Source organism: Hyaena hyaena, unplaced genomic scaffold (genome assembly GCF_003009895.1).
Source record: "Hyaena hyaena isolate Hyena2069 unplaced genomic scaffold, ASM300989v1 scaffold_635, whole genome shotgun sequence".
In the NCBI taxonomy this organism is placed as follows: domain Eukaryota; kingdom Metazoa; phylum Chordata; class Mammalia; order Carnivora; family Hyaenidae; genus Hyaena; species Hyaena hyaena.
The window spans coordinates 310,647-327,106 of NW_024081269.1; the positions used below are offsets into that span (position 1 = coordinate 310,647).

Below are 16,460 nucleotides of genomic sequence, written 5' to 3' on the forward strand. Positions count from 1 at the left end.
TTTTACCTCTGTAGCTGGCTTAAAAATGTAATTTCACTAGATAGGTTAACCAACAACATGGAATATGTACTGTAAATTTCTCTTTAATTCCTCTAAAAGCTGAGCATGGTAATAAAAATATAATAGTTGTTCAGTATTTTTATGATACAAAAGTTCTGTTAAAGATAATTCAAATAAGCCTTCACTCTTGTCACTCTGCCACTGACCTTCACCGACTACATTCTTGAAACAGTGAATTAGTTTTACTTCTGTCCTGCTTTTGTGCCTTTGCATATATTACTCCCTCTTATGTATGCCCCTTTCTCATACCCTACAAAACTATATTTATCCTTCAAATACTACCTTAAGCAATTACTCCTATGCAGCTTCCCCAGCCTCCGGCAGATCTAAATGACCCTTTTATCTCCTATTGCACTAAGTACAAATTCTCAATGAGACAATTCTCTTATCGCCTCCTAATTATCAATTACATTGCCCTGTCCCCACTAAACTACAAATCATATCCATTTTTGAATGTTTACTCCTAGCATAGTGCTTGGCACATAACAGTTACTGAAAACAATAAACTATGATATTATTGAATGAAGGCAATGCCAAAAAGCATGGTTGGTGTTAAGCATTCTGAATTTGTGAGCTAACCTGTATTATACAAATCATGTTGGCAACATTTTATAACAGAAATAATGATAACCTCCAATTTAGATGTATTAATCTAGGTCATGCCTAACCATTATCTCCTGGGTTTGTTTTTTGGTTTTTTTCAAAATTTTATTGGGTATCATTGAAATTAGGTAATATTCCACTCCCGATATCAACATCTTTCTAATTTTAATCATTTAGCATTGGGGGTGGGGGGAGTACACTAAGACAAACTGCTTAATCTAAGAAAAATACCAGAATAACTGTATATACCCTGACTAACCATTTCATTTTAGAGAAAGTGAATTCATGGGATGGGATTTGCTTCAGTGAGTTAGTATACATAAGACTGTCAGACTATTATAATTTAGACATGCACATTAAAGAGCATCTTAATCTAACCCTTTATAAAATCCAATCATTTTAATTATGTAACCTCAGATATATACTAATTTTAGGCCAAATCATAAGCATTATTTAATATCACAATACCTCTTCCAATGTCTTTGCCTTCCAAATCCTTTAATGTAAATGACTTTCCTTTTACAATGAGAACAGCATCACCTTCCCATTTTTTGTGTTTTTTCTTTGAAGCCTTACACCAAACAACACTGAAATATTTAACTAGGCTATTATGTTCTTCCTCTTCTTGTCTCTTAGGCACTGTTATTTCTTTAGGGGCTGAGTGAACTAGAACAAAAAAATAAAATAAAACCACATTATTAGAGATGACTTTAAGCAGTAAGATCACTTGAACAAGAATAAAAGCATAAGAAAATTAGATGTTACTAAAAAGTATGAAAGAATATTTGATCATACTCCTGTTAGTATTTTATAAATTGAGAAATTCAAACATCAAGTGCTAGCATTACCAAGAGTACAATGAATACAAATTTCTTATCATCTCAAAGTCATATAAACTCAGTTTAAGTAGAACATGGTAATTACTGCAAACATTTTATTTTATTTTACTAACATTTTAAAGCTCTAGAACTAAAGATAAATTTTCAACATCCATGGAAAAATATCTACTTCAAATTTTGAATTTTGGTCTTTTCCTGGGATAGCAATATATAGCCTAATCCTCTCTTGTGAAGCTGGACAGTGGCGGCAAACCATGGTTCCCTGTCTGCCATCAAATCATGAGGGTAAACAACCAATACACTCACAACCATTCTCTTTTTCACTCTATTCAATAAATTATATGAGATAATCAATACTTTATTACAAAACAGGGCTTGTGTTAAATAATTTTGCCCTGGGGCACCTGAATGGCTCAGTTGGCTAAGTATCCGACTCCTCATTTAGATTCAAGTCGTATTCATGGTTTGAGTTCAAGCCCCACGTCAGGCTCTGTGCTGACAGCGCAGAATCTGCCTGGGATTCTCGCTCTCTCTCCCTCTCCCCCATTCTCTCTCTCTCAAAATGAATATACACAACTTTTTAAAAAATGATTTTGCCCAACTATAGGCTAATGTGAATGTTCTGAGCATGGTGAAGGTCAGCTGGGCTAAACGATAAGGTCCAGTAGATTAGGTTGTATAAATGAATTTTCAGCTTGTGACATTTTCAACTTATGATGGGTTTACCAGGACATAACCCATTCTAAGTCAAGGAAGATCTGTACTCCAATCCGGCTTCCAGTCCAGTCCAATCCTCCCCCAAAACTACCCTGTTAAAGGCCACTAACGAACTCCTTGCTGATAAATCCACAAGGTATTTTTTTAGTCTTCATCAGAGTTCCCAAAAGCATTGGACAATGTCGACTACTTTCTCCTTGAAATACTGAACTCTACTTTTACTTAGGTTAGCTTCTCTAACACATTTCAACTTTTCCTCTTACTTCTCTGGTTGCTTCTCCTTAAACATCTTTGCCGGTCATCAGACCAGAGTTCTACATCCTTTTCTCACTGTGCCTTTCTCCTAAAATTAATACTACCCCTGCATAAACCTGTATTTTTTTTCGGTACCCCAGGTCATGATTGTATATCTGTACGTAACTGGCACTTAGACCAGTCTACATGAACAAACATATCATAAACATCTCAATTCATCATGCCCACTTGTCCTTTCTCCAGAAATTGCTCCTTCATTTTTTTCATTTCTCAGAGTATCACCACCCTGACTCATACCAAAAAGTTGGAAATCATCCTTGACATCTTTTACTCTCAGTTCCATAGCCAATCAACCACAAATCCAGGTGATTCTAGATCCCACATGACTCTCAAGGCTTTGTACAATTTGCTTTCTCCATACCCTCCACTCTTCAAAGTACCATTTCTGATCCGGACTATTGTACTATTGTAGGATCTTCCCAACGGGCTACCTGAGATCTCTTGCCACCTCTACTCCCTAAAGCCATTTTCCATATTTACTATATTTATCTATTTTAAATGTAAATCTATGTATCCTTCTTGCGTAAAATCCATTAGTCTTAATGGACTCTAAGAAAACATGTTACTTCTAGCCTTCTGCCTCTTCCTCCAACATGCTATTTTAAATTAACTTCTATCCACCCATAGTTCCTCACCACCAAGCTAGATCTTGTCTTATTACTTCAACATTATCTCAGCAATTAATTATGTGACATATTACTTCCCCATTAAACTATGAAGTCCTGAGAGGAATTAATCTTGCTCATCACCATATGCCTAGAACAGGTAATTTCAAAACTGCCATATTGATTCAAGGTACATTTGACTTCATATTTATAAAAATATTAAGACAGAATTATCTTAAAATTAATTTCCATGTGAAAGTGGCTTTAGAAATTAACTTTCAACTCATCTCCATTATTGCCCATTTTTATTTTCACTTCTTATAAGTTGTTACCTTCAAGATGATTATCCAAGTAAAGTCTGTAATAAAGATTTGACTCCTTGGTCACTTTTTTATGAATCATATTTTATAGATTACAGTTTTTGCCCATATGACTTTTTATAACCATAATATCTACCAAATGCAGTTTTGCTAAGTCAGATTGTTATTATCTGAATAGTACCTAAGATTTGATCCCTTGGTCACTTTTTTATGAATTATATATTATAGATTACAGCTTTTGTCAACATGAGTTTTCATAACCATAATTTCTACCAAATGCAGTTTTGCTAAGTCAGATTTTTATTATCTAAATATTACCTAATATTAGGTATTATAGATAATATTATTCCATTGGCTTTTTAGTTAAGAAAATTTACCAGGTTTTAGATAATAGAAGTTGTCATTTATTGATTATTGTCTTATCAACCTTGATTTTCCCCAGATAAAGTTTTGAGGTTTTTATGATTATGAAAAAAGGATAATTGATCAGTTTTTGAATTGATCAAAAAATTCCGTGGTGTGCAATTTTAACCAATTTTAGTTTCGGTTGTGCATTATTTCTACCAGTAGTAGTCAAAGTGCATTGAATGAAAAACTGATACCCTTCTGCATTTTTTAAATTTGCTCTAATATTATCCAAGAAAAAGTGTGATTCCATAGGATTGCAGTAAAACAAAGGTAAAAAGTATGTCTTCATCAAAATGGCTGGAAAAACATCCCCTCAAATACCCTGTTATATTCCCAGAGCCTAAAGAGTTGACTTGTTGTGTCCAAGACCCTTCCAGCACCAAGAAAAAAATGAATAGGACAAAAGACAGTAATTAAACTGATAATTCAGAAATTACCTACAATTAACTTTGAAATATCAGAAGATATAGCCTTTCTTCTGCAGAACAGTAGGAAGAAGACTAGAGCATGAACTAATCTGACTGGGTATAAATTTTGAGTCTTTCCACTAGCAAGCTAAGTGACCCTGGACAAGCTACTTCCCATTCTATGGCAGTTCATGAATCTGTAAATGAATGTAATATTAATACCTACCTCACAGATTTGGTGTGGGCATTAGATTAGCTAATATATGTAAAACACTTAGAACAGTACTTGACATGTAATACATACTACCTATTAACTACCATCATCATCATCATATCTTTGTTCCTTTCCCATTTAGTCCCATTTTAAATGTAGGTCATTAAGGCAGGGAAGAGAGAAATTCCATAAAAAAAGAATAAGGATACTGGGAATTGGGGTGCCTGGGTAGCTCAGTCTGTTAAGCGTCCAACTTTGGCTCAGGTCATGATCTCACAGTTAGTGGGTTTGAGCACCGAGTCGGGCTCTGTACTGACAGCTCAGAGTCTGGAGCTTGTTTCAGATTCTGTATCTCCCTGTCTCTCACCTGACCCTCCCCTGCTTACACACTCTCTCTCTCACAAATAAATAAAACACTAAAAAATTTTTTTAAAGATACTGGGAATTAAACACATAAGGAACATAACCTCCTACATATAGACTATTTGTAATACATAAAATACTAATTTGCTACATTCTAATCACCCCCAACAATTCCACTCAAATTTTTATTTCTAAACCTGGTTCTGATCTATTTCCCCCTTGACCCTGTAATGTATTTACAAATCAATACCAAAAAAGAATCTGTGTAAGAGACTGGAATGCCTATAAGCCAGGTTCACAAGGTAAGCATGATGCGTAAAACCATGCTTTGATAAAAGAGGGAGAGAGAGAGACTGTCATTTTAATATTGATAATGTACATTATCCTCTTAATGATTCCTAAGCATAGTTATTCTACAGTTGGATGGCTTAGTTATACCTTCCATATGCCGAAGTCTTTAATATTCTTCCTTTTCTTTCAAAAATTCCAAATACATTGTTTCAATAGAGCAAATGAAATTTAAAATGTCTCATATAATCAAATTCAACGAAGAATGTACTCTCCCAGATTCTATTTCTTGAGTTTAAAAATTACCAAAACCTACCAGAATTTTTAATATAATTAACATATAACTGCAGTATAAATATAAGGTTTGAAAGTTTTATTACACTAAAAAATTTACAATGATTAATATACAAATTCCTCCAAACCAGTAATCATCCAGTTTTCTTTATCTAGTAAGAGAGATTTAATATCATCTAAATATCATTATGTATAAAATAACCCCAGAAGATATTTCTTTGCATTAAATATCATTTTCAGAATACTTTATGAGCATGACAGGGACAATATACATTTCACCACATTTCTCAATACTCTTATCAAAGCATAAATGGAGTAGAGGCTAAAATAGGTTTAAAAAAAAAAAAAAGTCAATAAAAACTACAATATTCCCAGATATCAAAACTACATGATCAGCACTTTTCTGCTCAGCATTTTTAATTCATCTAAATATCAGAAAAGTTATTTCAACACTGACATTCCAATCATTGAGCATGTAAAAGTTTATTTTTTAAAAAAAGACACCCATACACTATTAATGAAATCATATGATGGTACAATCACTTTAGGAAAAGGTCTGGCAGTTTCTTAAAAACTTAAACATATAGATCTTCCCTAATTCAGCATTATGTCCACAAGAAATTTATACAAGAATACTCAGAATCTTTATACATAAAAGCCAAAATCTAGAGATAGCCCAGAAGTCCATCAAAAACTAATGGATACACAAACTGAGGTATATTTTAACAATGGATACTACTCAACAACAAAAAGTAATGAGCTACTGGTAAGAGGATGAATGAACATGGATATTAAAAATATTAAGATAGGTGCAAGAAAACAAAAACAAAGGGTACACAATGTATGATTCCAATTATATAAAGTTCTAGAACAGGCAAAACTTATCTATGACTTTTTAAAAATTAGAACAATTGCCTGATGTGCCAAGGGATTGATCAGGAAGGAGCAGGGGAGAACTCTCTGAGGTGTGGATAATGCTCTACATCTTGATAGGGATATAAGCTACACAGGAGAAGTCACCTGTCAAAATTCATTTAAAACTTGTACATTTCACTATTTGCAAATCTTACCCAAAACACACACACACACACACACACACACACACACACACACACACACACAAATATTGAATTCCAGTTCACAGTACTTAAGTGTTTAGGGGTAAAGTATTCTAAATAATTCTCCAACATTTTAAATAACTTTTATTTGATAATTTTTTTAAAAAAATTTTTAACATTTTTACTTATTCTTGAGAGACAGAGCATGAGTATGTGAGGGGCAGAGAGAAGGGGAAGACACAGAATCCGAAGCAGGCTCCAGGCTCTGAGCTGTCAGCACAGACCCAGACACAAGGCTCAAACTCACGAACCATGAGATCATGAGCTGAGATAAAGTCAGATGCTTAACCGACTGAGCCACCCAGACGCCCCTTATAATCTTTTAACAATATATCTTTTTTAAGGTTATTTATTTTGAGAGAGGAAGAGAGAGAGGGAGGGAGCACAAGTATGAGTGAGTGTGGGAGGGGGAGAGAGAGAGAGAGAGAGAATCCCAAGTAGGTGCAGGGCTATCAGCACAGAGAGCTCTACATGGGGCTCAATCTCATGCACTGTGAGATCATGACCTGAACTAAAGAGTTAGGACACTTAAACAAGTGAGCCACCCAGGCATCCCATCATTTTATTTTTAAAAATGAATTGACGAATGGATGGATAGATACATGATAAAGCAAATATAGCAAAACAATAATCACAGAATTTAGGTGGTAGGCATATGAAGGTTTACTGCAAAATGCTTTTAACTTTTTCTATTTGAAGAGTTTCTTAATGTTTTTAATGAGGTGAATTCACACATAATTTTAAGACATGAAAGATCTAACAAAGTATAAGTCTAATGATAGATCTCTTTTAATTTAAATTTTGGGGGTTAACTTTGGGTGATATTTTTATTTTATTTGGCTTTCCACTACTTACAAAACAACTGAAAACTAAAAATAATATAAATTCAAATTATACCTACTAGTTTTAATCAATTTAAAAGATATATAAAAATATACGGAATCAATTTCTGAAAATCATATGCAAACATTTAATATGACTGTTAACATTTAATTAGATTGTATATCTTAAGAATTTACTTTTTTGTATTAAGTATTACAACCATATCTCATCTATTTTTAAGTAATGACAATCAAATTCACCATCAAATACTTAATTGACTTTGAGAATTTGTGGATCTTAACATCTGAAAAATATAAATATATTATATTTAGACATAGTACATTTAGGATCTACTATAAACACAATTATTTAAATAAATTTATTTCAATTGTGCCCCATCAAAAATTTTTGTCTCAGTAGTACTGAATTCTTTGTCTTATGGCACATAAAAAGAGCACACAAACCAGTACAATGTATTATCTTGTATTTAAGAGTATGTATTAACAAAACATTTAACCGCCATCATCTACAGTATATATTAAATACAATGTGTCACACTCTAAATTATTTACATGTCTAATGAAAATTTGACATTACTCTAAAAGAAGGCACATGGAAAATAATTCATAGTCTAAACATTTTCACATAAGTAAAGATGCAACAGGGTAGAGTGAAATCTTTCAATAATGAAATAACACTGAGTCAATGTCTCATACAAAAAAAACAAAGTACTTAATTTGAAAATTTTAAGAAATCTAATGACATTTTTAGAAATGAAAGAGCTTTAACTTTTTCAGGATGCCATTGTAAATCATACCTAGTTTAGAAAAATCAAGTTGTAAAAGTAACAATGTGTCATTTAAATTCATGTAGATAAGAAAAGATAGGAAGGTGGCAAAAATAAACAATCTGCTATCCAAATTACGAATACACTCAATGAAAGAATATTTTGACTTAGCTTATTTTTCAAATTGAATATGCTTTTACAAAATCAAGTCTACATTTTTAAAATAAAATCACTCTTACCTATATTTTGTAGGTAAAGTTCATGGCACTTAAATTTTTGCAAAATATAATTAACCAAGATTGGCTCAGAAAAATGCTGTAGTAAACTCACTGCAATGAGTACAATTCTGGCATTTAAACATATGTCAAAATAAAGTTTTTTATTCTACACAGTCCCTAAAAGCTAAGGAGTCTGTCACCTGACACAACGAAAGAAACAACAATCTTGAACAATGCTGAAGGAAAATATGACTGTAGAAAGACTATTATGGGCAGCACAAAAACTGTCAAGGGCAACTGTTACCTTCCACAGTGATTTTGGAACCTAACCACACACAAAAATAAATGTGTGTTGCACTTTTTTGAACACAAACTCTCCTAGAAAACATCTCACGGATTTAAAGTTTCACAGAGCAGAGTTTAGGAAACTGATTTAGATGCACAAAGTCAACATTCAAATTGAACATTAACATCAGCTCTGAGTAGCAGCATGCTAATATTATAATATGAATTATATTACACATGGTAATATGCTTTCAATAACTGCAAAAAGTTAAAACTGACTACTTCAAGGATGTATTTACTAAAATTATATTGTAAAAACATTAAATTAGTATTTTAAGATTCTAATCTCTTGAGTCCAGTTTAGACTTAAAGAAAAACCACGGCACAGATTAAAGATGAAAGTATTGAAAAGATATATAGTATACATGCAAGTCATTTTTATAATAAAATATTTAACTCTTATAGCAGACATAAAATGCCAATGAAATTAAGCTATCAACAAGCTAAAATAGTACCAGGAGAGTTTTTTCTATTTTATTTCAATAGCCATAACCTAAATTCTGGATTTAATTTCCTCTCACTAAATGCCCACCCCAGAAATGCTATTATAACACTAACTCAGATATCTAATTTATATCCCTCTAATTAAAAGCATTCAATAACTACCCATTGTACATTCAACTGCGACTGTTTAAAAATAGCATTCAGTGTCATCCATAATTTGGCACCAATCAACTTCCAAACTAATGTCCCTCAATTCACCTTCACTTCTTCAACAAAATTGAGAATCTAGTATGATGTAGGCACCAAGCTATATTCCGAATACTGTTCTAGTGGTTCTCAAACTTTAGCTTCCATCAGAATCTCTAGAGGGTTTATAAAACAGATTGTGGACTTCACCTCCAGAGTTTCTGATTCAAAAGGAAATGGATTTAGATCTGTAACAAAGTTCTCAAGTGGTGGTGATGTTGCTGGTCAGCTCTATTCTTGGTGAACCATTACTCTACTCCAAAGGCAACAAACTGAAGTCCAGTGGTCGAATGAGGCCCACTCACATGTTTTGTCTGTATAGTTTTTAAAACATTTTGAATTACTTGCAAACATTTTTAAGTTGAAAATTCTCACATAATAATGCATATTTCTGGATTACTGCACGTAAAAATTTTGCTCTAGCTAAATAGTAGCTACTCATTTAATCCCAGTCCAGGTAACCAAATCCTAATTGGCCCTCACCTGGCCTACCACTGTGCCTGTATTCCCTCATTCACTTCTCCCCATTCTCTAAGCCTTTTTCCATGTCGCTCACTCTGACTTAAACATCCCTTTTCCACTATACTGAAATTCCACCTACCCATTTCTAAAGCTTGGCTTAAAAACTCTTCCTCAACAAAGCACCAGCAAAAATATAAATATTAAAGATTTCACTTAAATTTAATGTGTGCTTTAAGAATTGAGATTTATTTCTGCAAATACTAAAATAGCAATATTTACAATGATATATATTAAAACGTAACTATTTTTTTGCTATTTCTATGTAAAGTTTTAATTTTAACTTTTTTACTGTGATATTTACTGTGAAATAAATCTTTTTCAGAGTAAGATATTAAAAATGAATTAAGACTTTAAATCTTATAGCCAAGATATATGAAAAGTCCAAGAGAAGATCTTAGTTTGCTGGACAAAAAAGGGAAGAAGGCTAGGGGTAACTGATACAAGTCCCCTGATTTCATAACCTATGAATCTTTAAAAGCAATTTTAAGGAAATAAACACTTCTATAATTTTTTCATATGGAAGATATTTTAGTGGATGTTTACTTCTATGGAATAGCAGGGGAAACAGAGAAACAAAACTGAGTGCTGGTCCTTGCTCCACCATAAACAGCTTTGTTACATCAAGCCACTGAGTTCTCCAATGGACCTCAGTTTTAGATCTCAAAACTGAAGGTGGAAAAAGTGATTTCCAAATACCCTCCCACTCTAAAACCCAATCTCTTCTTCAAAAATTAGGAAAGCATACAAATCAATGTCATACATACAAGCTTCTCTTATCAGGCTAGTATTGCTTCCAAGACTGACTTAAAAACCTTGAACTACGGCTTTCAAAACTCTAATTTAAAATGCTGAAGACTCAGAACTTTAAAAGACGATGTTTGTATATCCATTTTCATAGGTTCTATTTTAATGATCAAAATAAGACATCTTTTGTAAGGCCATCAATTAAACTTCTTAGAAAAAAACTGAAGACAAAAATATATAACCAGGCCAACCAATGCACACATTTTGATGTATCTCAAAAGAAAATTAAATAATTGGATAACGTAAAAAAAAAAAAAGGTTTTTTCACAACTGAGACTAATAACACTTTTTAAGAGTATGTATTCTGCTTAGGATATTCCCAAATGAAAGTAATTTGGCCAAAATTAAACTTCTCAAATTGCAAGATTGAAAAAAAATATCAGAGACTATTATATTCAGGCAGATCATGCCTTAAGCGAACTGCTTTCAGCTTCTCCACTTCAATTTTTGCTCTTAGCAGCTCTTCCTCTAGCTGCTGCCTTCTTTTCAATCCATCCCTCTTCTCCTGAACATACAATCCAAAATTTTTTTGATTTTCTAAAATTATCTGATGCTCCTCTTTCAGCATTTGCAGAATCTGAGGGTCATACCCTAATTGTGACCTAAAGTGTTCTCCACGGTCATGTCGAAAAAAATCATCTCTCCTTGGGATAGAAGATGGAGACGATGTCATTCTCATGTCAACAGAGGAAAGTGACGGCGATAAAGATCTCTCCATAACATGTACTAATTCATGGTCTTCTCTTTGCTCTAAAATATCACTCTGTTGAGAATTTAAAACCAGTGGAGGAGGGGGCTTAATGTCTTCTTCTTGCTTCACCTCCACTGTAATAGCAACTGGATGGTGATCCAACATTACCTGTAGTGAACTCGTACCAGCCTGTGCTTCCTCATCCAAGTTTGCACTACAGCACACAAAAAAGCATTAAATGTAAATCAAATGAAGACAAGAGCATATTTATAGCATCATTTCACATTTAGTATATATCAAATTGTCAAGCTTTAGAGCTATAAAGAAATTTGTGAAACAACAAAAAAAATGTAATCCTTGAAATTTAAAGTGACTAAGTTTAAAATTTCAGTAATATATACATATAGCTCTCACCACATTCTTAAACATTAGAATTGAGCTCTTAAAAGGACAAAAAATTACAATTACTACCCAAAGTCAACAAGGCAAATAAAAAAGAAAGGCCTTTCTTAATGCTCTCAAAGAGATACCACATGTTCCCACAAGCCTGATGTTCTTAAATGATATAAAGGGACATTACTTGCACTTTGGGCCTTGCTATTCCCACACCTTAGCCCTACACCCCCTGCACTTTTGCTCTCCCGGGCTGATCTAAAAATCACCAAGGTCCATGACTTCTAGGATAGTAGAAGGCCACCTATAGGAGGTACTGATTTCTGTATCTGTCCAAAAAAAAACAAAAAAATCAAGTGTTTGTATGCTTTGGGTATGCCCAACTATCAGAATGTTATCCTAACTATACAATTTTAGATACCATGGTGTTTATCCTTTACCTATCCTAAATCACATAAGTCCATTGGCATTTCAGACTTTCAACCATTGGTCAGGTAAAGTTCACAGGAAAGGGTTCATATCCACTACTGTATCGCCAGCATAGAGCATGATATTGTACCTGGACGGCAGTAGGTACTTATCACATGTTGAATGATTAAACAAAGGTTTTTTTAATGAAATATTTTTAAATGGCTTATATATTATATACTGAAAGACTGTTAAATTTACATGTATTTCCAAATATACATTTCAGTAAGAGAAAACTAGTTTAGCATAATTAAAACTTTGACATAACAATATTTGTTATGATATAAAACACAATGTATCTTAAAATTCTACTTTTTAAAAAACCGATTTCATGAATAACATGAAACTACTGATTAGGAATATATAATTTTGTTTCTTGGCTTTTATTTAATTTATGCTTCTGTCTAACTTAAAAATAAGTTATAGAGAGGAAAGAGATTATTGGAACATTAATGAAAAAACACTACATTCAACATTATTTAGAGAACATTTTCCAAATGATAAATAAGTAACATAGTTAAGAACGCATTCTACATGGATGATTAAAATGCTGGAATAAATTCAAGCAGAACATGAGGAACAAAATTAAATCATCCCATATGTCACTTACTAATGAAATTAAATTGCCAGAAATATCAGATATTTATGATATGAATACAAATGAAATAAGATACAGTTTGTTATGAAAAATCTATTTGTAGATTACATAAATTCCTTAACTTTAATTCTTTTTGTAATCTTACGATTTTCAAAAGTAAAACAATACAATATCAATGTAATTCAAAGTAGTAAGTCTTCTCTTCATTAACTCTCTAAATCCTAGCAAGGAGGAAGGTTAAAACTACAGACAAAAATGAAACTTTTAAAAACCCACATAATTGCTATTCCAAATTAGTCTGTATAAAGGAGTATAAGAATCACTACTGTATATAGACATTACATTCCCATGTAAATTTTAAAATGCTTTTATCTGAAATACTCCATTTTCACTGAAACATTACAAGTAAGCATAACAAGGTAGAAATTAAAAAATGTTTGAGAGAAGGTCACAAAAAATTAGACAGAAGGACTTCTAAAATTTATGAATTTTGAAGGTCAAATAGATCGCAAAAACACAAAATATAACCTGACATTAGAGTGAAGTAAAACTGAAGACATATATCAATGTGTTATAAAGGTAGCCTTAGAAAATAGGAATATATCTTTATTTACTATGTTAAATATAAGCAGTAGTATTTTCCTTATTACAAACAGGAGAGTTTGGTGAGATTAACAGGCGTATTTTATACAGAAGCATAATTAAGATTATAGATTATAAACTGAGAATTATGAATATTCAAGATGATGTCAATCAAATACATAAAAGCACATTAAATATACAAATGTTAAATAAAAATGCTAATACAGAGAAAATGGCAATGTGCACACTAACACAAGCATTTAAATGGCTTATTCCTAATAATTAAATTCTTCTCTTTAAATTATGAAAAGTTGTTCTTGTTTAAACAGTGGGTTTTGTAATATATAAACTAATGAACTCATTTATCAGAGCAATGTTGTTATCCCAAAAGATTGACTGTGAATATGTAAATAAATCCTTGTGTATTACTTCTCTTCTATACCCACTGTAATTTTAAAATACACAACGAATTAAAACTACAGTTTCTATATGTAGTTTTCAAATGATAAAAGCCTATACTTAATACCTAAAAGGTAGTTTTATACCTGTAATGCGAAAGCCAATTTTCTCTATGGTTTGGGGAAGAGAAGAATTTTTAGTAAGTAGTACAGTATAAAAGTCTTACTGTGGAGTTTTTTGGACACTCAGCAAATTAGGATTTAATCATTTCTCACCACAGAGAACATTTTAAGCACTGATGAATTAATAAAATGAGTATCCAAGTTCCAGATTACCCTTGATTTTTTTTTTTTTACTATGTTATCTACTAGATATAAGCATTATACGGTAAGAAGCTGGTCTCAAAAAAATTACCCTAGTAAATTATAAAAATAACAAATGAATTTGGCTATAAAGTTTTTCTCCCGTTTCTCTCCTAACTTCAAAAGGATTTCATAGGTAATCAATAATTTAGCTTATATAATGACTCTTCCACCAATAAGAAAGCACTGTAAACCTTTGTTTGAAATGTCCCTCAACTCACAAGTTTACAATTTGTTTAAATAACCCTAAATGGTCCAGAAGAATGCAGCTGCCATTTTTAGCTTTTGTCAGGGGTTAAAATTTGAATTAGTAATAAGATAACAGTTTTGAAGATTCCCAGTTATTCCCAGACCATAAATTTAACCAAAAACTGTTTCTAACCCTTTAAGAACTTAGTTGCTTATTCATATATTAAAATTCATAGTTTGCATCTTTGCAAAATAGTAGAGTTTAACCTTCTTTCCTATATGACTCAAGATCAAAGTGAAACTATACCATTGATGAACAAAAACAACAAAAACTTTTAATTTTATTAAGTAATCTGAATCTCTACTTAGCCATCAACTCCTTTCCTTGTATTCACCTTTTTTTATTTTGAATATGTTGGAAAATAAGCTGTCTTAATATATACAATCATGCTATTAATAAATTTACTTAAGTTTTGATTTTAGCTTTTTAGTTCAATTAATATTCACTAAGTGTAGACAGTAAAATTCATTAAAAAACCAGGATTCTTCAATTTCTCCTGAAACTGCTAACTTTATATAAAATTGAAAATTCCAATTAAATATAATCTTAAATAAGAAAAAGATATCTCTCAGCAGCTAATTAGCAATTTAAATTTAAAGCTTAAAAAGTTTATAAGGTTATGTTATAAATTTTATCCCATTTATTTCTCCCTAACCTTTACTTTTAGAAACTATAGAGAGAAGGAAGGGGGAGGGGAAGACAATAAAAAGTGGCTTAAATCAAATGCAGCAGAAAAATTCCTTATAGCCTCACTTTTCTTTTTTAAGAAAGCAAAACAAAGACACTATTCATTGCTCCCGTAGTGGGGATGCTTACTATGCATATCTCTATCACAACTAAGCCAGAGCCCAATAGATAGGAGGCGCCATAATTTTCCACAAGAAAATAAAATAAAGCTTACCTTTGTATGTGGTTCCTGTCTCTTAACAGGCAAAAACTGGAAATCTGGGGAATCATCTCCATAACTTTCTTGGTTGGCTCAGAAATATTGCTTTTAAAATCTGATTGGGTCTCTTTTTGCTGCAATAGCTCCTGTTTGGCATATTCTTTGAGCCTTTTGTAAAGGGTGCGTAGGCCCTGGGCTGTTCGAGGAGGGCGATCTACTCCAATTGCATTATAGTTTACTGCTATGATATCCCAACATCTATTCTTTTCCACTATTACTGAATGTTTATTAGTGTGTTCTTCGAGAATTTTAACATATGGCTTCACAAGCTTTAGCAAATCAAGCTTTTCAGATAAGGTAAAATTGGAAGACCTAGCCTTTCCTACCATTGTTCTTTTCAAATTAAGTAGGCAGTTTCTGAAACCACCATGCAGCCTTCAGCTCTGCTCAGCTCTTTTCACAAACAGAAAAAGATCAGGCTTAACTAGGCTAGCCTCATTTAGGCCCACGCCTACAGGGGAGGGTTTATTAAAATTCCTCCAGCTTAAGCTGACGCAGGTTCAGGAAATCTGCTTAAGCCAAGCCTGACCTACATAAAGCTTCTCACTGAAGAAGACAGGAAGGCACAAGCAAAACACACTTGTGTATAAAGAGAACAGCTCGAGACAGGATTTAATACACAAAGGTCTAGAGATAAACATGGAACACAGCTAAAAATTAGCTAATTTAGTGAGAATATCGAATTTCCACACATGTATGCCTAGCTGATAGACTGAAACTGCATTGCAGTACCACTTTAATAGAAACAAAAGAGGAACTGTTTTGTGCTATTTGTTTACAAATCCAGTAGATAGGGAAATGAAAAACTAAAGATATGAGTGATGAATGTAGTGATTCCTAACAGAGCCCCTAATCACTGTTTTCTGAGCTGCTGCTCTCTCTGACAAAATCTGCATAATGCTGGTCCTGCTGTCAATCAGGAATTGCATATCCTCTAGCTAGTTAGGTTACACCCAGACTCAGACTTCACAGTAAAGCTAAGCTTCTCCTTCATTTTACAGTCTACAGTAGCCACTACACTTTTTTCAGTTA

General features: G+C 32.6%; 2 protein-coding genes across 2 annotated transcripts in view; both read right to left on the bottom strand.

Annotated features, from left to right (window-relative positions):
• The window catches only part of RAD54B (RAD54 homolog B), an 82,983-nt gene that overhangs the window by 40,402 nt on the left and 26,121 nt on the right, over positions 1-16,460 (bottom strand). The window contains exon 4 of the mRNA XM_039216508.1: positions 1,132-1,329. Within this exon, the coding sequence (XP_039072439.1) occupies positions 1,132-1,329 (198 nt within the window). The remainder of the gene's footprint in view (positions 1-1,131; positions 1,330-16,460) is intronic.
• Positions 11,050-15,757, bottom strand: LOC120219662 (fibrinogen silencer binding protein). The gene is made up of 2 exons (XM_039216509.1): positions 15,384-15,757; positions 11,050-11,644 (listed from the first exon to the last, which is right to left on the bottom strand). The coding sequence occupies exons 1-2, from the start codon at positions 15,755-15,757 to the stop codon at positions 11,119-11,121; spliced, it is 900 nt and encodes a 299-aa protein (XP_039072440.1). The 3' UTR covers positions 11,050-11,118.

Coding starts and splice junctions, on each gene's coding strand:
- LOC120219662 (XM_039216509.1), bottom strand. CDS start 15,757: ATGGTAGGAAAGGCTAGGTCTTCCAATTTTACCTTATCTGAAAAGCTT. Junction 11,645..15,383: donor GACAGGAACCACATACAAAG/GTAAGCTTTATT, acceptor TGTGTGCTGTAG/TGCAAACTTGGATGAGGAAG.